At 40.6% G+C, this 24,305-nt stretch overlaps 1 protein-coding gene across 2 annotated transcripts; it reads left to right on the top strand.

The window, feature by feature from the left end:
* Window positions 1–15,121: 15,121 nt before the first annotated feature.
* LOC124147953 lies at window positions 15,122–24,261 on the top strand. 2 transcript variants are annotated; one of them, XM_046518813.2, is made up of 5 exons: window positions 15,122–15,782; window positions 19,992–20,202; window positions 20,487–20,614; window positions 21,667–21,917; window positions 23,231–24,261. In XM_046518813.2, the coding sequence occupies exons 1-5, from the start codon at window positions 15,721–15,723 to the stop codon at window positions 23,296–23,298; spliced, it is 720 nt and encodes a 239-aa protein (XP_046374769.2). In that variant the 5' UTR covers window positions 15,122–15,720; the 3' UTR covers window positions 23,299–24,261. The 2 variants fall into 2 exon arrangements, with proteins under 2 accessions (XP_046374769.2, XP_046374767.2); XM_046518811.2 differs by having other exon boundaries at window positions 15,140–15,782; window positions 21,667–21,920.
* Window positions 24,262–24,305: the final 44 nt, after the last annotated feature.

Below are 24,305 nucleotides of genomic sequence, written 5' to 3'. Positions count from 1 at the left end.
GATCCCCGGCCGTGTCATACCAAAAGACGTTAAAAGATGGGCTAAAACAAGGACTGGTCGGCTCGGAGTCAGTATACTGTGTCTGAGTGGGGTATTCATGTTAAACTGCGGCATGGTATCTCAGTGTGCTAGCACTATATATCGGCATCAGTCCGGACTACTACAAGCAGCCACACACACACACGTGCATGCACGTCGCTATATAAGTGCAATAATCTTGGGCGCGACGTTAAACCCAATTTCACCTCACCTATTACGTGTGAGAAGCGCCTAAATGGGCGGTTGGTCTCAATGACTTGGTTAACTGCGTGTCATCGTACCCAAACGCCGTGGAATGTATATTGCTTATGATATCAATCACTGGTTAGCCTGCTCCAGACTCTATTGTTTACACGCAACTGTGATATAGCTGATTAAAATTATTGCTGAGTGGCATAAACAACAAAACACAATGTTTTAAAAATTATAATTGACACAGAACAGCTTCAGAAAGTAAAATATCTGGACTTGGTCAGTACAATCACGTAGTGGTAGCGTAGTTTTCATGATTAGATTCCACTTATTCTCGTGAGGTTTTGCTTATTTGTTTGTTGTTGTTCAACGCCGCACTCAGCAATATTCCAGCTATATGACGGCGGTCATGCATCATCCAAGTCAGCGAGCCTGACCACCCGATCCCGCTAGTCGCCTCTTACCAACAAGCATAGTCGCCTGTTGCGGCAAACATGGGTTGCTGACGACCTTTTCTACCCCGGATCCTGGGTAGAATAGGTCTTCAGCAGAGTCGACTATGCTATGCTGGAGGCCTATTCTATGTCCAAACTGAAAGAACTTAGTTCATTAGTATTGCCTGTGAAAGCCAGCTAATGTACAAGCGGGAATATAAATCCGGCCTTTTCCCACACTGGTTATCACTGTGAGAAGTCTGAATATAAACATTTGTGTCGTTTACACACAAATTCAATCTTTATAAAAACATGGTCTAACAGAAATTCTTTCTTTCTATTTTTAGTGTGTGAATTGAAATGTATAATATGAATCTTAAAGTGTTTTATAAAGATGTTTGTATCAACGCTTGACCTTGGACGATATTCAGCTGCAGGTATTCGTGGTGTGATAACGTCACAATCTGGTCGTGGTTGTGAGGTGAGTCATGATGCGTGTCTCAACCCCGAAATATGAAGAATATTTTTTTACTTATGCAGTCTTTAATAAACAGTTGGATATTTACTTTTGCAGGTTTATTTTAATATACATGTAAAATTTTCGTGCTAAGAACAAAATCTTTCAAATTTAAGTTTTTTTGTTTATTTTTGGTTTAACGCCGCACTCAGCAATATTCCAGCTAAGTGACGGCGGTCTGTAAATAATCGAGTATGGACCAGACAATCCAGTGATTGACATCATGAGCATCGATCCACGCAACTGGGATAGGACGACATGCATCAACCAAGTCAGCGAGCTTGACCACCCGATCCCGTTAGTCGCCTCTTACGACAAGCATGTATGGGTTGCTAAAGACCTATTCTACACCGGATCTTCACGCGTCTTCAAACTTAAGTAGTTTCAGAGGACATTTTTTAAAAATCTATTAACGTTAATAATGTAACTCAAAATCCAATTTACGTTACGAAATACTGTTTTACTTTACTTTCAAACACTGAAACATTCGAAGAAGGGCGGTTGGGTAGCCTAGTGGTTAGGGCGTTCGCTTGTCACACCTAAGGCCTGGGTTCGATTCCCCACATGGGTACAATGTGTGAAGCCCATTTCTGGTTTCCCCCGCCGTGATATTGCTGGAATATTGCTAAAAGCGGCGTAAAACCAAACTCACTCATTCACATTCAGCGATACAAGCCCACTTCAGTTTCATGTCACCTGTTATCCCGGTGGGGCCGAGTTCATCTTTTATCTACCGCCTGTTCGTTGGCTACCATCGTCAATATCTCATGGGCTTGTATACACTACGTTCCTCCATCACGTGTCATGCCAAGTAGGTACTTCGTGGTGATTTTCAAGTACGACTGTATTTTTTTTTACAAGGAACATTTTGCTCAACAACTACATACATGCAGAATATTTTGTGTGAAACTGAATTTAAAATCACTTTAATTTTATATACGTATGTTTAGATTTAATAAAATGATTTAATAAAATGAAAATTGTTCTCGTGAGAATTCTGAACCAGTGTTATTGATGACATTGGACAACGGGTTATGAGAATTGGACATGTCCCCACCCCACAGCTCTGCGAAACGCCCCAACGGGCCTGGTGTCTCCATCTATCAGTTAAGGGCGGTGGGGTAGACTTGTGGTTAAAGCGTTCGCTCGTCACGCCGAAGGCCCAGGTTCGATTCCCCACATGGATAAATTGTGTGAAGCCCATTTCTGGTGTCCCCCTCCGTGCTGTTTAATGAAGAATAGGTCTTCAGCCGTAAAAGGCCACTATGCTTGTCGTAGGAGGCGACTAACGTGATCGGGTGGTCATACTCGCTGACTTGGTTGATGCATGTCATCGATCTCAATTGCTTGGATCGATGGTCATGATGTCAATCACAGGATTGTCTGGTCCAGACTCGATTATTTAACAGACCGCCCACATATAGCTGGAATATTGCTGAGTGCGGCGTTAAACAACAAACAATCAATAAATATTGCAGGAATATTGCTGAAAAGCGGCACCAAACCATCGTCACTCACTCATCTATCAGTTATCAAGTACGTCTGTTCATCCAGTCCACGTATTCAACATTCAACACTGACTTCAACAGGCAGGCATGAACCATCAACATATTGACACAGTCCCCCAAGTTATCACCAGAACTGTATACCTCTCCTTCTAAACCGTGAGCTATTCTAACCAAATCCCCAACAACGTAACCAGACAGCGCCCGACAAACAACAATGAATACTACCAGATAGATAGGCGTCTGCGCATAACAAAGACGATTCCCGCCCACCGGAAAAAATAACTTCGTAGGGAGACAAGGTCGATAGACAATTGTTTGAGCTCGTCAAAAATAAACTCGACTGTCGCCCCACCTATTATGCATTTAGAATATGCCGGTGTGCAGTTTGAGGTGACTGGCGGCTTGTGTGAGATCTTCCGCTTCTAAGGCATTGATGGAACAGAGACGCGGGTCACTCCCACACGCATGCGCAATCGTGTGTTTGGACGTATGCCAGATACCGCCCATGCACATGGACACCGACTACTTTTGAAGACATACTAATGCAAATTTTAATGGGAAAAGTAAGGGGCTGAACCTTCGTGAATTAACATTGTCATTTATCATTCGACGTCGGTCATGCATAAAGCAATGGTATTATAGTACTCTGTTTGGAACACTGTTGGCAATATTTAATTAGTACGGAAAACTCGAATCACTTCCGCTGTCTCGAAAGTTACCCTTTATCGTTGTAGTATCTTAATCTCAACTGGTAAGCAGGTGTGTTAACCCCCGTGTCTCGGATTAGAGTTTAAGCGGGCCCTCATTCACTCATAATCCCAAAATTGGGACTGATGCTGCCTTAGTTTCTTACAAATTATCTCCTGTAATGCGACCTCAGGTCAGATGGCCCAGTTCACTCTCCATACAATTGGTTCGTCTCATGCGATATAGCTTGTCTGTACCATGCTGAACATGAATTAGACGGAATAGATCTAACGGTGGACACGGATATCAGACCTTTGAAGATGAACAGCTTTTCAGTAATCCGATTTCTCAGATGAATCCGTTCAGTGTATTGATGCAAAAGGAGCGTATGCATTAATCAGACTGTGAATGACCACAGCTCATGTGGTATTTATTCTGAGTGAGAGTGTAAATGTGGTTTAACCCCGTAGTCATTGATAAGGTGGTGAGGTGAAATGGGGTTTAACGTCGCGTTCAAGATTATTGCACTTATATACCGCGTATGTGTCTGTGTGTATCTGCTTGTACTAGTCCGGACTAATGTCGATTTTATAGTACTAGCCCACTGAGATACCAGGCCGCAGTTTAACATGAATACCAAACTCAGACACAGTATACCGACTCCGAGACGACCAGTCCTTGTTGTAGCCCCTTAATGCCGAGCGCCAGGCAGGGTAACAACAAGTACCATCTTTTAACGCCTTTTGGTGTGACACGGCCGGAGATCTAACCCCGGACCTTTCCCTCTCAGTGAGGACGCACTACCACTGGACCACGGAGGCGGATAGTCATTAATAACTGGTGGGCAAAATAAACATTGTCTTTACGTTAAAACGTTACACGTTGACGTCCGCCTTTTGGGCGAACCTGCGCACTGTGTGTCTGTGCAATACGTGTAGACGGTAGCTCGTAGTGTGTTGAACCTATAGATCTCTTGCCATTCATGCCGTGTTTTCCTACTTCAATCATGATCAATACTCGATGACGATCGTTTGTGCCTAATCTGGACTTTGTTCATTCCGTGTCACTCAGAGAACTGTCGGACGCTTGTTGTTACGTTTCACTTTCATGGGTACCTTCAGCACCCGACAATATATATAATGTCACAATGCATCGCAGCTTCCTCTTATTTGTCGACCAGTGAAGATCCGGGGTATAGAATAGGTCTTCAGCAACACATGCTTGCCGTAAAAGGCGACTAACGGGATCGGGTGGTCGGGCTCGCTGACTTGGTTAATGTATGCACGCCATCGTATCCAAATTGCGTGGATCGATGCTCGTGATGTCAATCACTGGATTGTCTGATCCAGACTCGATTATTTACAGACGGCCGTCACTTAGCTGGAATATAACTGAGTGCGGCGTTAAACAACATTCAATCCTATTTGTCATAACAATCGACTTGAAAGTGGATTGGGTGGTTAAAATGTGATACTTGGTTAGTTGTGTGTCCTTGCTTCCCTACGACGTGGATCTTTGCTCGTGCTATCAATCACTGGTTTGTGTGGTCCAGTCTCGATTATCTACACACTGACGTCAGCCGTCATTGTCAACACGTGGCGTCGTACGACACACCCTGGGATGTAACTAAACATATTTCTGACCGAAATATACACGTAGGAACATTCATATCTAGAATTCCATGTTGTCCAAAACACGCCTTTAAGAACGATTGTGTTGAGACGCGTATGTTTAACATACAGAAATAATGAATGTTATTCAAAACCTCGACTCTCGAACAATCGTAAAAGTGTATTTCCCGTGTAATTTTTCTCGATTTGTCGTCTTTTTTCAACCAGTCAACAATATTTAATAGTCATACGCTTAACACACTGTAATACTTGTACTCAACAGTTGCTATGCACAATTGCCAGACATTGTTAACCAAATTACTTGCAAACGATGGAATTTAAATAGTTTTCCCATGGACTGAAAGGTAGTATCCGTCGCCACAAGAATGCACAGCGAGTTGTGTAAACACGACGGTGCTGCGTGTAACATATGACTGTATATAGGTTCAGGTTAACGAGCACGTGTGGAGATTTCACAGCCGTCATGAAATCGCTATTTGCATTAACAACACAGGAAGGTCGCATGGTGTTTCTTTTTCAAATGCTGAAGCGATTTGCGTAATCTGAACTCAGAATTGGATCATTACGGGAAATAATTTCCTTCATGTAACACATGCTTAAGAGGGTTGATTGAGTAAAAGTGTTTTGCTGTGGCTAGCAATGTCATTAGATATTACGTCGAAACCATTTATTTTAGAATCAGTCACGCTCTCCTTGTATGAGTGAGTGAGTTTGATTTAAGCCGCTTTTAACAATATTCTCGCAATATGGGGTACACCAGAAATTGGCTTCACACATTGTACCCATCTCGGGTCTTCGGCGTGACGAGCGAACACTTCAACCACTAGGGTACCCAACCGCCCCTTTCCTTGTATGAAGCGTGGTTTGATTGTATGAAACAACCAATGGTTAATAGCATGAGCAACAAACTACGGGCTTGCCTGATCCAAACCGGGCTTGTCTGATGCACGCAATCCTACATCATTGGCTATAGCTGCAATTTATCGCTGACTGCACAACATACAGGGTTCACTACTCTATGCCCTGACAGGCATACTGGCCCCGTGGGGAATCCTGGTTAGAATAAATCCCCAGCAACGTATGCTGGTCGTATGAGGCAACGTAATGGACCGGTGATCGATCGTACCCCGACCCTAACCCTGAGTGAGTGCGTGAGTGTAGTTTTACGCCGCTTTTTGCAATATTCCAACGGAGGACCAAAAGGGGGTTTGCACATTGTACTCATTTGGGAAATAGAACCCGGGGCCTCTGCGTGTCGAGCGTATACCCCTTTGATAGTTTTAGGTACCCCGAGCATATATCATTAATCACAGTTTGATGAATGTCGAATATACCTCCGATACCGCCATTTTGTAAGCAAAACAAAAAATGTTTCTTCAGAAATGAATTCATTTGTTTATTACCCATAGGGTTATAACGCGCACCAGTGCGTTGTTTACGTCATCCGGATGCAAACAGGAAACTAAATCGGAATAACGTCACACTAGAAACGACGTCATAGCTAAATATTGTTGACGTCATTCGACAAGTTTGGTTTTCTAAGACGGCTGTCGTGATCAGTGCATTTTTCTAAAGGGGAGCTCAAAAGGATTAAGAAATCACGGGTAATACAGAAATTATCACACTCGCATGTGTGTCATACTGACTTTACGAAACTCGTGTAAGAATTCATGTATTACCCTCGATCTCGCTCGGGAAATACAAGAATTCTGACACTCGTTTCATAAAATCAGTATGACATGCATGTTCAGATAACAAGCTGACTATACATAGAAAGCAGCCTACCCAGGGAACTAGATTGTACAACACAATGAGAGAGCGGACTGTATAATGGGAAGTTGGTGCTCACAGTAAGTGATTAGATTTTTGGTTGGATGGACTGGATCGATGGGTACGTGTGTACTGGTTTAACTGGCCCAAGCCGACGTACTTTTAGCCAATAATTGCTGACTGGCGTAAAAGACATTCAATCAGTCACTCTCGGCATCATAAGTTGGTTGTAGACATTACACTGTCCTCACGAATGGCCAAGTCGTCAAAGGTGCCGCAATTCCTTGTTAAGAGTTGCGTCCCTTAGGTGTGCCAGAAACCTATAATCGTGTGTTCGAATCCCCGTTCGTCCTGATAATGTTTGGGTTTCCCTCCGACATCAAGCTGACCCGACGTGAAATAATCCAGGAAATGTTCAAAGCGGCGTCAACTCATTTACTCCCCTTCAGTTCAATGTCAAATTCGATCCGAGAAAATAAAAAAGAGAGCTTTTTTACACCACATTTGGCGCCAGAAACCAGTTTATTAAAACCTTTCTATGTTTCAGACAATGTCACTTGTTTCATATAGGTAATCAGTAAGCATAGTCTAATTTTGTTTTAATAAAGCCACAAGGTTCATATGACTTATGAAGAAATAGAGAATACAGTAGAGTGCTCGTAAACGGTAATCAGCAGTGTCTCAGTGTAAAAAGTAATGCTAATCGGCTTCAGTACATTAGTGATAGCATTTGATTCTGACGTCATGATAGCCGATGATGTCACAATGGTTTGCAAAGCATTGTGCTGCAATTTCATTGCAGCGTTTAATCCTAGAAGAGATCGCTTGATTTCACCGAAGCGATATCTCCTGTGGAGTGAGTTTTGGATGATAAATACTTTTATGACCTCAACCTTATTTTGGTTCATTATAGCTGTTTATGGCTACGACATAAGCTCACTTGATCTTCATTCAGGTGAGCTTAAAATCAATGCGATCCCTTGAATAGAACCTTTTTACATGAAAGAAAGTAATTTATGGTTACAAACTGTGCAGAAAAATGTTAGTAGGTGATACGATTGTTTTCATTAAATATTATACCATCATATTTAATCTTCGACAACTATTAATGGGTTGATTTTTAATTAAGACAGCGTGCGGCCCTTTTGTCATGAAACATAAAGTAATTGGATAATAACCCAATATAAACAAACGTCGTAAATAAACGTGTTTTGTCCGAGTTATTAAGTCAGTTAATCTACCCGTATCCCGCAGTAATCGCGTTTAGCAGTGGCCTCAATCAGGCAATCGACAACTCGTAACCACTCGCAATTCATTCCGCAGTCTTGCCTACCCACACTGCTCGTGCTATTCTGGTTAGTAGAGTCAAATATGAATTATTGATTTCGCCACTGTGCTGTTTGTTCATTGTCTCAGAAACAGGTAGAAAAAGAGTGTATTTTGTAATGACACCGCGTGTATTCAGTAGAACAGAACTGTTCAACATTTGATCTGGAGTTGACGTTCGATAAAATAAACACTATCACGACAGAAAAAAATATCATATGAGTGGAAAGATATCGAGTTAATTTGCTTGGCTTTTAAACAAATTATGCAACTTTTATTTCATTTATATATAGGAAATAACGGGGGATTGCCACGTTTGTCCTGGATCGTTTAATCCTTTCCCATAGTAAAAACACAAATAGAGTTTAATATAGTGAGTGAGTGAGTATGGTTTTACGCCGCTTTTAGCAATATTCCAGCAATATCACGGCGGGGGACACCAGAAATGGGCTTCACACATTGTACCCATGTCGGGAATCGAACCCGGGTCTTCGGCGTGACGAGCGAACGCTTTAACCACTAGGCTACCCACCGTCCAGTTTAATATAGCATATTAACGATAATTAACAGATTGGCATTTATATCAGTGCTTTTTAAACATGTTCTTCAAATTATTAACAATCCTAAAGGCTCAAATTTAAAAATATATTTCATGGTCACATTCATTTGAAGACTACAACATAAGTATACATGGATTAAGAATGCGTGTAAGTGGGAGTTTAACGTCGCCTCCAGCAGTAGTTCGGTTACAGCACAATGTGATGCAGGTATAATGCCATGTTTTTCCCAGAACGGATTCCCAAGTGCAAATTCCCTGGTTATAATGCCAATGCCAGTATTTTTTCAGAGCAAACGTTCCCGGTTCCTGGTCATAATGTCATTTTATTTACATTTTGACAAAACAAATGGCAATGTATTTAATCTGTTGGAGATTATTCCCACTTCTAAACAACCAACCAACTAATTGCATTGACAAAGTTGACGAAACACTCGTGTATCACATCTTCTTTATTTTACTGTAATAGCGATGTGTCGGTATATATTTTTTACGTTGTCAAGCAACTCTGTCCTGCTTGCTTGACAACGGTATAAGGATCCATACCGAAACGTCGGTATTAGTATTATAAAAAAAGTTGTTTTCCATAAATTGTTCGTTGTCATCCGTCAACTTTTCAGAAAAAGCCTATCAAACAAATTAATTTAATTGATCTCAACTGTTTTTACAGCTTATAATCACATAGAGAATCATTCCCTGTAGTTGAATGTGAGAGGAAAGTCGACATGGTTTGTTGGCGTTTAACGGTGAATCACACGAGTACTGATAGACCAAGGGTCATAACTGGATTTAAACCGTCGACCATGTCCAGTACGTGAGCCAGAAGAAATAAACACACACGCACGCACGCACGCACGCACGCACGCACGCACGCACGCACTGCTTATAGAGCGTAATTTCAGACGAGTCTTGGTGGGGCGCAATTACATGCACGAAGTCTTTCATTGGCATGTAGATTTTAGTAGGGCATGTTCAATAATATTTTATGAAGAACAACTTATATTGTTTGCAAGGATTTGCATATCCACTTCTTCTCCAGTCGTCACGTTAATTCACATCCGGTAAAGAGGCAAGATGTAGCATCGAATTCACCTGATGAAGGGGGAAAGAAGGTGCATCGAATTCACCTGATGAAGGGGGAAAGAAGTAGTATTGAATTCACCTGATGAAGGGGGAAAGAAGTAGCCTTGGATTGGATTCACCTGATGAAGGGGGAAAGATGTAGCATTGAATTCACCTGATGAAGGGGGAAAGATGTAGCATTGAATTCACCTGATGAAGGGGGAAAGATGTAGCATTGAATTCACCTGATGAAGGGGGAAAGAAGTAGCATTGAATTCACCTGATGAAGGGGGAAAGACGTAGCATTGAATTCACCTGATGAAGGGGGAAAGAAGTAGTATTGAATTCACCCGATGAAGGGGGAAAGATGTAGCATTGAATTCACCTGATGAAGGGGGAAAGAAGTAGCATTGAATTCACCTGATGAAGGGGGAAAGAAGTAGCACTGAATTCACCTGATGAAGGGGGAAAGAAGTAGCATTGAATTCACCTGATGAAGGGGGAAAGAAGTAGCATTGAATTCACCTGATGAAGGGGGAAAGACGTAGCATTGAATTCACCTGATGAAGGGGGAAAGATGTAGCATTGAATTCACCTGATGAAGGGGGAAAGAAGTAGCATTGAATTCACCTGATGAAGGGGGAAAGACGTAGTATTGAATTCACCTGATGAAGGGGGAAAGAAGTAGCATTGAATTCACCTGATGAAGGGGGAAAGAAGTAGCCTTGAATTCACCTGATGAAGGGGGAAAGACGTAGCATTGAATTCACCTGATGAAGGGGGAAAGAAGTAGTATTGAATTCACCTGATGAAGGGGGAAAGAAGTAGCATTGAATTCACCTGATGAAGGGGGAAAGAAGTAGTATTGAATTCACCTGATGAAGGGGGAAAGACGTAGCCTTGAATTCACCTGATGAAGGGGGAAAGAAGTAGTATTGAATTCACCCGATGAAGGGGGAAAGATGTAGCATTGAATTCACCTGATGAAGGGGGAAAGAAGTAGCATTGAATTCACCTGATGAAGGGGGAAAGAAGTAGCATTGAATTCACCTGATGAAGGGGGAAAGAAGTAGCATTGAATTCACCTGATGAAGGGGGAAAGATGTAGCATTGAATTCACCTGATGAAGGGGGAAAGACGTAGCATTGAATTCACCTGATGAAGGGGGAAAGAAGTAGCATTGAATTCACCTGATGAAGGGGGAAAGACGTAGTATTGAATTCACCTGATGAAGGGGGAAAGAAGTAGCATTGAATTCACCTGATGAAGGGGGAAAGAAGTAGCCTTGAATTCACCTGATGAAGGGGGAAAGACGTAGCATTGAATTCACCTGATGAAGGGGGAAAGAAGTAGTATTGAATTCACCTGATGAAGGGGGAAAGAAGTAGCATTGAATTCACCTGATGAAGGGGGAAAGAAGTAGTATTGAATTCACCTGATGAAGGGGGAAAGACGTAGCCTTGGATTGGATTCACCTGATGAATGGGCGAGTGGTAGCATTGAATTCACCTGATGAAGGGGGAAAGAAGTAGCCTTGAATTCACCTGATGAAGGGGGAAAGACGTAGCATTGAATTCACCTGATGAAGGGGGAAAGAAGTAGTATTGAATTCACCTGATGAAGGGGGAAAGAAGTAGCATTGAATTCACCTGATGGAGGGGGAAAGAAGTAGTATTGAATTCACCTGATGGAGGGGGAAAGAAGTAGTATTGAATTCACCCGATGAAGGGGGAAAGAAGTAGCATTGAATTCACCCGATGAAGGGGGAAAGAAGTAGTATTGAATTCACCCGATGAAGGGGGAAAGAAGTAGTATTGAATTCACCTGATGAAGGGGGAAAGAAGTAGTATTGAATTCACCTGATGAAGGGGGAAAGACGTAGCATTGAATTCACCTGATGAAGGGGGAAAGACGTAGCATTGAATTCACCTGATGAATGGGGAAAGAAGTAGCCTTGGATTGGATTCACCTGATGAATGGGCGAGTGGTAGCATTGAATTCACCTGATGAAGGGGGAAAGAAGTAGTATTGAATTCACCTGATGAAGGGGGAAAGACGTAGCCTTGGATTGGATTCAACTGATGAATGGGCGAGTGGTAGCATTGAATTCACCTGATGAAGGGGGAAAGAAGTAGTATTGAATTCACCTGATGAAGGGGGAAAGACGTAGCCTTGGATTGGATTCACCTGATGAATGGGCGAGTGGTAGCATTGAATTCACCTGATGAAGGGGGAAAGAAGTAGCGTTGAATTCACCTGATGAAGGGGGAAAGACGTAGCCTTGGATTGGATTCACCTGATGAATTGGCGAGTGGTAGCATTGAATTCGTCCGATTAAGGGGAAAGAAGTAGCATTGAATATGCTTTTTCCTGAATTAATGTCTTATCTTCAAATACATGCTTGTATATGAGTAATAGTGTACCATTTAGTGTCTGGCACATTGTGGGATGGCTGTGTAGCCCCGTGATGAGAGTGTTTACTGTATCACAGGTCCGTCTCCCAACGTACACAAGTCACTGTTGATGATCCGTATTGTGCTATTGATACAATAATGCTTATATCGGCTTCAAACGATGCGCACATTTTTACATTTTTTAACATCATGTTTACTGCTCATGTAACCAAACCACGTGTGAATAAACTATTTGCGCAGCAACATTGTCAAGAAAAAAGTCTCATTTTTCCTGTTAACAGAACAGCTGACAGAAATTGAACGAAAGAATTGTTATACTACCCCGGCATCAGTTAACACAGCCACTGGTAATCTGGAACTGCTATATCTGCCTGTGAATTTGCATCACACGACTTCATCAAAGATAGGTCATTAATAATATTATACTTTCTACAAAGTTATGTCTCATTTTTAAGGAGGTCTGTATGGTTACAAAAAGTTCATGTCGCCGCGCCATTTAAGCGGCGTAATGTTACATACTCTTACTGTTTGTGGCAAATTGAAAGGGTGCACTGTTGACCAAAATATTAATATTTTACGAACGCTTCACTAGGTTTTCGCTAAACGAGTGAATAGATACTATCAATTTCTTCACGTTTATTTACACTTCAAATCTGTACGATGTCAGTTAAGGATTCACTAAATAATAGTGCTAATCATTAAATATAAATATTGCAAAAAGTGATAGAAAATTTACAGCATCAATTGTTTTTTATCTCCCGGCCGCAAATTTCATTCATTCTGTTGTGGTCGGGTAGCCTAGTGGTCAAAACGTCCGCTCGTCACGCCGAAAATCCGGGTTCGATATAGGTACAATGTGTGAAGGCCATTCCTGGTGTCCCCCGCCGTGATATTGCTGGAATATTGCTAAAAGCGGCGTAAAACCATACTCACTCATTCATTCTACTTACTAGTAGTTTCAGACCCGGAAACAAATCAATACCCGAAATATCCCAAGCTATAATAGTGTTCAATACTTTGGCAAGTCTAGATTTCTTCTGTTTCAGTTTCATCTGACAATGCAGTGATTATCTGGGCTCCTGTCTATAAACATACTAAAAGACATCTTAACCGAAACAAATGTTACATATTTTCATTTCAGAGAATAAATGTCAGTCTACCGACTACCCTGATATCTCTGTTCCTTGTTCTACCTATACTCAGTTATGTGTCTACTAAACTGGCCGTCTTCCGCCCGTTGACTATTACAGTCAACCTTGATATAAGTTATAATGAATACCCTATACTGGGAGCAACTGTAGTTGGTCTGACCCAATAAGATCCTGTCACACTATAACATCCCGAGTACATCTTCTTGCCACAAGAGCATATCACAATGGGTATATGGTAGTTACACTGTCCGCACAAATATTTATTTATCCCTATGTAGCTCTTACCATCCACGTGTCTAGTTATCGTTTTACAGGCCCGTAATTCCGCTTATCTATTCATGTCGATATTGGCCTGTCCATCCATATGTCTATTATCTGTCCCTTGTCCGTCCATTCGTATGTATATCATGTATCTATTGTCCGTCCACCGGCATGTCTATAGTTGACCAGTTTATTGTCCATTCGTATGTATATCATGTATCTATTGTCCGTCCACCGGCATGTCTATAGTTAACCAGTTTATTTATTTAATGCAAATTTATATACTAGCTGCCCTAGTATATAAATTGTTTCAGCGTCGTAAATTCTGTTTCCATTGATATTTAATAAGAGGTTTTAAAATGTTAAATATTTTATCAGTTATTTAACTACATGCACTTTGTGCATTTTCATTGTTATTTTAGTGACGCCTCTCTGGCCGGATGTACAACATGTGACGCTTTACTAAAATAACATTCTGCTTCTTCTTCTTCTTCTTCTTCTTTAACCGTTCTTTTGTCGGTCCATTCGTATGTCTAGAACCTATCTATTGTCCTTCCATTCGTATGTCTATCATCTATCTATTGTCCTTCCATTCGTATGTCTATAATCTATCTATTGTCCTTCCATTCGTATGTCTATAATCTATCTATTGTCCTTCCATTCGTATGTCTAGAATCTATCTATTGTCCTTCCATTCTTATGTCTATAATCTATCTATTGTCCTTCCATTCGTATGTCTATAATCTATCTATTGTCCTTCCATTCGTATGTCTAGAATCTATCTATTGTCCTTCCATTCGTTTGTCTGGAACCTATCTATTGTCCTTCCATTCTTATGTCTATAATCTATCTATTGTCCTTCCATTCGTATGTCTAGAGCCTATCTATTGTCCTTCCATTCGTATGTCTAGAACCTATCTATTGTCCTTCCATTCGTATGTCTATCATCTATCTATTGTCCGTCCATCTGAATGTCTAGAACCTATCTATTGTCCTTCCATTCGTATGTCTAGAGCCTATCTATTGTCCGTCCATCTGAATGTCTAGAACCTATCTATTGTCCTTCCATTCGTATGTCTAGAGCCTATCTATTGTCCTTCCATTCGTATGTCTATAATCTATCTATTGTCCTTCCATTCGTATGTCTAGAGCCTATCTATTGTCCTTCCATTCGTTTGTCTAGAACCTATCTATTGTCCTTCCATTCGTATGTCTATCATCTATCTATATTGTCCGTCCATCTGAATGTCTAGAGCCTATCTATTGTCCTTCCATTCGTTTGTCTAGAACCTATCTATTGTCCTTCCATTCGTATGTCTATCATCTATCTATATTGTCCGTCCATCTGAATGTCTAGAGCCTATCTATTGTCCTTCCATTCGTTTGTCTAGAACCTATCTATTGTCCTTCCATTCGTATGTCTAGAACCTATCTATTGTCCTTCCATTCGCATGCCTATCATCAATCAGTTGCCTCTATCCCAAGATGACTGAGAGACTGGAGCCAATCTATGTCTAACTGCTACAATAACACCTCTGTCACCCACATGGCTTATATATAATATATATCCCACGGGTATTTGGCACAGACAGGCGACAATGGGAACTCGTAATCGATACAGACCTAACACGACTCAAACTTCCCACAGAAAGCCTCTTTAAACATTAATCTTCATACTTTCCTGTCTGCCGTAAGCTCGTGTTGTCTGTCTTTAACCCAACGTAATTACATTTTGACAGACGTGATTTCACAAAACTTGTTAAAGCTGTATTTTGCTTATCTGAGTGTTATCGAACCCACTGCTGGTCGGTCCTCCTAATGCGATTACAATGCATACTTTGTAAGGGAGTATATGAAATTTGCCCTTACGCTCTAGGATCAATCTCCAGGCGAAACGGACGAGTTCATTCAGTTGCCAGGGGGCAGGATATTGCTGTTACTATATCACAAACGTACGATAATTAAACCTTTCAAAAATCTATTAAACTGCCTTCGGTTCAGTATTATTATGGGAAGATATGAATATATATATTGATCAGTTATGATGTATTTGTGGAGTGATCAGTTTCGACTTTGTCAACGCTCTGATCTGTCCCCCCTCACGTGATTGTTATGGTCTATCCCTCCTAGGTAGAATAAGTTTCATTCCATGTCAAACAGGTGCACGTCAAGATGGCTCTCGACTACATGAAAACTGTTTATAAGCAAGAAAGAGATGTATCGCCACGAGCAAAGTAAGCATAAATATAGTTATTGTATCACCCATTTAATTGTGTCAATTATCAAATCAATGCCATTTGACTTCAAAACATGTAAATTGTTCTTGTAAAATATAGGAGATATGAATTTATTTTTCTCGCGTTCAAGTGCAGAGGGGTGGGGTGTGTGTGTGTGTGTGTGTGGGGGGGGGGGGGGGGGGGGGGGATTTTTAATTCTGAATTAATATAACAATTATACTGGGTTGTAAATGATTTAAGTCGTTGTACATAATCACACGACTCATCCCATTGCTTCGACCTATATACATATACATAGACAATTACAGAGATCGATCAAGTCAGTGAAGCATTTCAATATTCGTCCTTTGTCCTGCGGTGTATGTTGGTCCTAATTAACTTCCAGTCCCCTGCTGTTTGATGACAGGTAGTATATATACCAGTGACTATACATTTGACTATTCGATATTTGGCCACAATGAAGTAACCATCCAGTCACTGTTGTGTCTGCTTGTACTAGTCCAGACTTTTGCAAGTTTTATAGTGCAAGCCCACCGAGATACCATGCCGCAGTTTAATATGGATACCCCACTCAGACACAGTATACTGACTCCGAGCCGACCAGTCCTTGTTTTATCTCCTAAATACCGAGCGCCAGGCAGGGTAACATCAAGTACCATATTTAAACGTCTTTTGTTTCACACGGCCGGGGCATCGAACCACCGACCATCCGCTCGCGTCACACAATGGACACAGATTTGTAATCAGTGAAGATTACATGTTGTTACATTACACTGTACAGGCAACATGGCACCGCCTCATACCGTACACAAGAAATCCTTTTTCAATATCAATCTCTTTATTCGTAGACTTTTTTGGTTAAATTTGAAATTACTATTTAGCTTGGCCAAATAACCCCACAATGATATATATTTTTTTTACATATGAAATGAATTCGTGCATTTCCTTATTCCTGGCACTGGCAGGCTTTCGCTGACAAGAGTATTCTGGAACCAAGGTTATAAACGACATCGTATACGACTAATAGTTACGTTGGTAGCACTACGTACGATCATTTCGTCAAATTTGTTCAGCAAATTTTCTTTGCAACAACTCATCGCACCAAACCTCACTATCGAACTTTTGGTAAATATTTCGAAAAAACACAATTGCTTTTTTACATTACATGACTTTTGAATAATTGCATCGCTACGATTGTTACGTGAAACAGGACCTGGTGGTATGAAATATATCTGTAGCATACGTGGGGCCATGTGGCTACATTACATAATCACAGATGGCAATAGTCGTGACTGGGAGAAACTACATACACTTTCGATAAGGGCGAGCGTCGATTTTTTTCTTCAGGTAAATGTGCACGCAATGGTTGAGCTAAGTCAACACGTCTCGCCGTCTCCTGGTGATTATCGGCAACTATCAGTGTTCAATGGCATGACATAAGTACATCTTCATTGAGATAAATGTCGGCAGAGGTGGGTCATGTAATAGTTGAATAATTTATGTCGCCTTTATATGTCGCACAATCGGCCCGCCTCGCCCTATTCCGTAACAGCAAAATATGTTCAATGGAAATAGCCGATCGTGTTCAGAGTGTACAGTGCATTGTGAGACAAATGCAAAACAAGGATCCGGTTATCTAAGAACTTTTGAAACGGAAAGATGTTCTTTAGACCACAACATATTAATTAGTAGGTAGGCAGTCAAGGATCAGGGAACATGGTATATTGTTAGTCACTTATCTACCGTTTTAAAATGTTCGGGGGCAGACATACTGTCTGTTGTTTTACGCCGCAATCAGCACTATTCCAGCTATATAACCATGGCGGGGGAACTACCTATATGCTATATAATGACCGATCACTGATATTTCATGAGACGATGAAATACTATCACCTGCTATTTTTAATTATGAACATTTTTCAGAACAGTCATGTTGAATTTATTTACACACTATATCGTTTTCCTTCGCCTTTTTTTTTGTTTTGTTTTACACATTTTATTTCACCTTTTCCCTGTTACATGAGGAGGATGGCCATCCAGGGCAATGGTCACCCTCACATTCTGAAGACAATGTATGTATACATTTGGGGAAAATTAAATACAAGTATTGGAAATGGTGCCAAGGTGATTTTTAAGAAATATAACAAAACATACACACAGTCAAGCATTCAAAATATTATTCAAACACTGATCCTGGCTAGAAACAAATATGAGAAAGAGATACATATGTTATTGCTGTTCTGCTTCTTCAAACAATATGTGATAAAAGATCCATGATTTATAAAATGTAGCTACATTACCATTTGTAAAGGCTATATTCTTCTCAATTTTGTATCTCAGACTAACATCTTTTTGAAATATTGCGAAGCAAAGATTTGTTTTTTTGAATCTGCAAAAATATATAAAAGATGTAGCTATTAAAATAAGAAGATCAAATACTTTGTCAGTAACAATATTTTCTTTAACACCAAATAAAACAAGTTCAGCACTTAATTTCATATGATGTATATGGCTACATTTATTTATCCAATCTAAGAAGGTTTTCCAAAATACTTGTACAAGTTCACATTCCCAAAAAATGTGTACAATAGTTTCATCATAACATTTGCAAAAAGAACAAAGCGTGGTATCAGAAATATTCATTTTAAACAACAAAGAATTAGTTGCAAGTATTCTATGTATGATTCGATACTGAAACCAACGCAATTTCCCGCCTTGTGTTGCTTTAGAAGGCTTAATACAAATAATATTCCAATTCAATTTTCCAAACTGTAACTCCCACTTTTCCTGGCCTCTTGTTTTCATATCAACAAATACAAGAAGATTATAAATATATTTAGAGCCTGTCCTTTGAGAGAAGATCTTTTTAATAGCACAGCGATGTTCTTCTACAGAGTCAGTAGGGAGTTTAGTCAAATTCAAACTGGTCAAATATCTCTTAATACCACAAACAATACCATAAAAAGCCAAGAAAGTAGATTTTATCCTGTACATGTCTTTGAATTCTTCAAAAGATATGAATTCATGATTATGATTTACAATGTCTGCTATTTGGGTGATACCTTTATCAACCCAATCTTTCAAGAATATTGGTAATTTATTAACTTTGATGTTGCGATTGAAAAAAATAGGTTCAGCTAAAAAACTGCTGAAAGTATCTGGTACAATCTTCTTATCAAAATCTACAAAAGCTTCATAACAGTTTTTCCAAAATAAATTATAAAACAAACACTGTTTCTTTTCTATAAAATGAGATCCAAACTCTTCGACTTCATTAACAAAAGGAAATGCAGCCTTGTGGATGTCTTTCCACTTTTTGGTATCTCCACATAATAATCGCCTTATCCAAGTAATCTTAATAGATTTTGTGTACAAAAATATATTAATCATACCTAACCCTCCCTGTTCTACAGGTTGACAGACTTTTAGTCTTTTAACTTTATCAGTCTTTCCGTTCCACAAAAACTTAAAGAGCATGTTATTTAATATTTTAAGAAATTCTTGGGAGGGATCCGGCAATGATAACAACAAATAGGTATCCTTCGCCTTTTTTACAAACATAAGGAAGAAAATGTAATTATGATACTCCTCCCGTAAAGTGCATTCAGATATATAGCGGGACACTACATCCGAATTAGTTTCCTGGTAGACAGAATATATGTTTTGGTCACTATTTTCAAGACATGCAAGGGACCCGTAGAGATCCATGTTAGACTAGGTCTTCAGCAACCCATGCCTGCAGTAAGAGGCGACTATGCTTGTCGTAAGATGCGACTAACGGGACTTGGTGCATGTCATCGTATCCCGATTGCCTAGATCGATGCTCATGATGTCAATCACTGGATTGTCTGGTCAAGGCTCGATTATTTACAGACCGCCGTCGTATAGCTGTAATATTGCGTAGTGCGGCGTTAAACAACAAACAAACAAGACATACAAGCTTGTTTTTCTCCGAAAGGAGCCAAACATTTTGAAAAAATCACAACACTTTTTTTTTCTAAACATCCAGGATGTCCACCGAAAAACATATTTTCTAAAACCTTTATAAACCCTGACGCAAGAATATATTTTCAACTATCTACTGGGACAAATGATTTTTCTTAACAAATTCCCATGCTCACGTCCTCAGACTATCAAAAAACGTCGGTCCCTTGGTCGTTCTGTGTATATTCTATACAACCCATGTACACTGGTGTCTCTGTGCAGCAAGACCAGCTATGGGCACATGTCCCGGTGGATGGACGTGACGGAGGGTCCCTACTTGCCCCCAACTATCTCCGTCAACCACTACGCTACCGCCAACATGTCCCCAGCATTCGGCAAGAAGAGGAAACCTTGGAGTAAAGCCCCACCCAAGGAGCGACCCCCGGGGCCTGTTGTGGCTCTCTCACAGCCTGATATGGCGAAAGAGGCAGCGGTGAGTTCTGAACATCGAGCGTTTCAGTGTCTTAGACCATGGACCCCTCGGCACTCGATAATTATTCTGAGGTGATCAATAAGATGTCTTAAAACTCCAAGATTTGATGCAGAATGCAATCATTGTGCATCGGTTGTCGAATTGTCGAACGCTGAGATCACGTTATCGGTGCCCATATTTCTACGTCCATAGTACAATGGGCCATTTCCGGTAACAGTAAGCTGTGTAGTGCTTAACACAACTTCTGTAATATTGATATGTTAAGTTCAACCTATTCCTTCCAGGTTGACGGCAGCGTGCCCGTCCACCTCCGCTACAGCCAAAACAACGGCTACGACGACTACCACCGTGCCTTCAGAGCCATCAGCAACCAATGGCCGTCAGCTAGTTACCCCACATTTGGACCACCTAGGTAGTGTTGCCCAGAGTCTCTCAAACTCACCCTGGAACAAAACTTTCGGAAATCTTGTCTGGTTTAGAATTCTGAGTTTTCTGAAAATGAAGATTTCTCGGGGCTCCTTTTTATTATATTCCAAAAGACAATTTAATAAAAGAAGATCTGAAAATATTTTCAATTCAAAACTTAAACGTTAATCTGGACGATACCAGTAGCCGGAGGACAATACTCAGTGATTCTGGAATGAACAATTTGATACCCACATTGACTGTTACTTGTCATGTATTGCACGTGCATGGGCTATATCACTGGTTGCGTTTAGGCGTGCGTTTTGGGTAGCTTTTTTCCGTCACCTTCAACCTTGCACGTTTCAATGTTTTTAATAGTGGTTGGCCATATTTCCAGTTTCACAAAGCATCCAATCAGTATGATATAGGCATAAACAACATACTCAGACATACTCAACATACTCAGACCTATTGACGCTTGTTGGCATATGTTCATGTATATAAACAAGTGGGAATGTCATTATAAGTGAATGCTTTATGATGTTTGTTCCTTGATGTTTCTAAACATATACGTGTTTAAACCTTATTCTGACCATGAGTATTTCCTAGCTTAATTTATCATCAAATACAGAGCCCTTTTGACCCAAACCATCGTCGTACTACATTTGTAAATCTATGATAAAGTTGGTCGATATCTATGTTTTAAGCGTTCTCGTATAATGCTGACGACCCTGGTTAGGTTAGGATCATGAATTGTTGGGATATGGCTGGAACGGTCTTAACATCTGAGACATGCTTCAAGCGGACACGCCGTGATATAGTTGAAGTACTATTTAAAGCGGCGTAAAATCAAACTCACTCATCGTCATGTTAGTTTGATGATAATGATGATGATATTGGAGATTTAACGAGCGCTTCCGGATGATGATGATGATGATGATGATGATGATGATGATGTTGGAGATTTAACGAGCGCTTCCGGATGATGATGATGATGATGATGATGATGATTCAGGAGGACCCGATTTCGCACACGGATGCTAATTGGTTTCATTTCAGACTGCGCCACGGGCGTCAAGGGGGCAGCTGGCGTCACGTGACGGAGGTGATGCAGGCAGGGGGTAGCAGGACCATGTTCGTGGACGGCCGGACGACGTTGAACGACCGCTACCAGATGGAGGAGACCCCAGGGGCAGAGCTGATCCTGGGGAGGGAGGGGGACCCACCCATAAACTTCGACTCAGAGGAGGTCAAAAGGACGGCGTGGATAGCGAACTACAGGAGAGAGAAAGACATGGAACCCAAAATAAAAAGTACGGATTTCTGAAATTTCTTTTTTGGATTGAAATCAAAATAGAAGTCATGTATCCACAAACATAAATATGCGTGTATGTGGTCTTGTAATAATGTTCTGCAGGCCAGAAGCGATGTGGTAGCCTTGAGGTTTGGTCGTACATTTGGTTGACATCCCACATAACTACATGACATTGTAGAATGAATCCAAAAGCGGCTTTAACCATATCCTCGGTACCGCTTCTCCATTTTATTATCATGATAAATACACTGAACCCTTAAGCCACCAAGGCTTCGTTTCGGAAACATCGTCACCATCACAATCTCTCCGATCAAAGAGGCAGCATTCAGTTTCTCTGGCTGATGTCTGTAACTTGACTGAATGGCTATTTTGAATAATTTCATTTGAATCGGACTTGAAACGAGGTTATTGTAGCGAGTGGGCCTACATTCTCGAACATCGATCCAGTGTACGTTAATACAATACACTGGGTAAGGGCGTATTTATTTTTTGGTTTTGTTTCTCATCTCCAAGTTTTCCCAGAGGGGGAGGGCGGGTTGACAAAAAAAAGGGGGCAAAAAAGGTTCATTATTTCAGAATACCAATTCAAGGCTTTGACAATCTATACCAAATATGTGAAAATGTAAACACTTTGTGGAGAAGGATCTGAGGGTGTCCTTTTGTCTCTTTTATCTCGACAATTCACTTGAAGAACGCATACTGGCATTTATATACACGACTGTTTTAAACACGTTTTAATTGCATCTTCCCCCGAGGCAAGGGAGTTAACTAACTTTAAGAGTCCAGTTTCCACCTTTATAGTCAGTTAACTCTCTTGCCTCGGGGGGCGGTCGGGTAGCCTAGGCCTAGTGGTTAAAGCGTTCGCTCGTCACGCCGAAGACACGGGTTCGATTCCAGACATGGGTACAATGTGCGAAGCCCATTTCTGGTGTCCCCCGCCGTGATATTGCTGGAATATTGCTAAAAGCGGCGTAAAACCATACTCACTCACTCACTCTTGCCTCGGGAAGATGTAGCGGGGGATGATGGTTTGGGGGCATCTATAATAATTTAATGGAGACATACTGTATGGGTTTTTTTATTGAAGATTTCAAGAACTTTAAATGAATCTATTTGTATAATGGTGTCTCAGGTCAACAATGGCCGAATGTTTTTTTAAAATTTTTTATTGTGCATATCGTGTCTATTTTATTGATGAATCATGTGACGCCTATAATCAAACTCAATTTTCAGTAAATTATAACACTGGATAATCGAGGGTGTATAACCACACACTGGAGCTCACCACGGCTGATTCTTGTGTTTCAGTGATGCTTTACGGGAGTGTTGACAAACAGAAAGGCGTGGAGAAGAACAACTGGATGATCATGAGATAGTGCTAGTAAAGTTTTTCTGTCGTCGTAAAAGTCCCACAGTCAGTATTATATGCCCACGTGGCATACCATATCCCCCATGTGCAAGTCATCTGTGTTTCCTGTTCCCATGACTCCAGTCTGTTACTGATGTGTTATAACTAATCCTTCCTTGTCAGTGATGCGACCATCACATTCCCTCAACGCAACAACGTGTTTAAACTGCACAACAAGCACATCTTCACGAGGCAAGGGCGTTAACTGACCATCTGCATGTTGAATTCCATTTTGTTTACCAATCGGTTGTTTAGTTCGTTACACGATTTTGATTGGACTATGCATAGACTCGTTCGTCCAGCCAATATGTAACTCCGGAATTCCAGCCTAGTTCGGCAAGGGTGGAAACTAGACTTATAAAAGTCAGTTAACGCCCTTGCATCGGGAAGATGAACAAGCATGACTCAATACATGACTTTTAAACAATATTAATGTGAGGAAGTGTGTTCTACTTGTGTTCTACGGAAAAATCATATACAAGTGTTAATCATTTGTGAAAGAACATTTCTTGCATAATAGGACAAATGTGTGTTCAATTAACTTTTCTTACTTTTAACTTCCCACACCAAGGTTCGTGACTCTTCATAGCTCTCAAGGCTATTTTCCAAGTCTGATATGAATTATCATTTGTATCCAACCGTGATGATTATAGTAAAGTAATTGCTTACATGTATAAGGAATCAAAGACTAATAGTTTATACAGAATATATACTGATATGGCCTGTGTGTACATAATGAATGTCTGTGATAGTATTAATGCTCAATAGACTCAGATTCTGAGGAATCTAGTCACTTTCATCCAACAGTATTACCAAGCTATTCCATCTCACTCTAATGTAAATATGTTATTTTTTATATTTATTTGTGAGTGTGGTGTATGATTATAAATGTATTGTTAATGTGTCATAAATAAACACTTTTTCTTACCCACTTTCTTTCATCATATTTCACCACTTTTCTTCCTCACACTTCAA

This window comes from Haliotis rufescens, unplaced genomic scaffold (genome assembly GCF_023055435.1).
Source record: "Haliotis rufescens isolate VD_foot unplaced genomic scaffold, xgHalRufe1.0.p SCAF_2, whole genome shotgun sequence".
Lineage (NCBI taxonomy): Eukaryota > Metazoa > Mollusca > Gastropoda > Lepetellida > Haliotidae > Haliotis > Haliotis rufescens.
The sequence above is the reverse complement of the archived record's forward strand: the minus strand, read 5'-3'. Positions and strand labels throughout refer to the sequence as shown.

Coding starts and splice junctions, on each gene's coding strand:
- LOC124147953 (XM_046518811.2), top strand. CDS start 15,721: ATGGCTCTCGACTACATGAAAACTGTTTATAAGCAAGAAAGAGATGTA. Junction 20,203..20,486: donor ATATGGCGAAAGAGGCAGCG/GTGAGTTCTGAA, acceptor TATTCCTTCCAG/GTTGACGGCAGCGTGCCCGT. Junction 21,921..23,230: donor CATGGAACCCAAAATAAAAA/GTACGGATTTCT, acceptor CTTGTGTTTCAG/TGATGCTTTACGGGAGTGTT.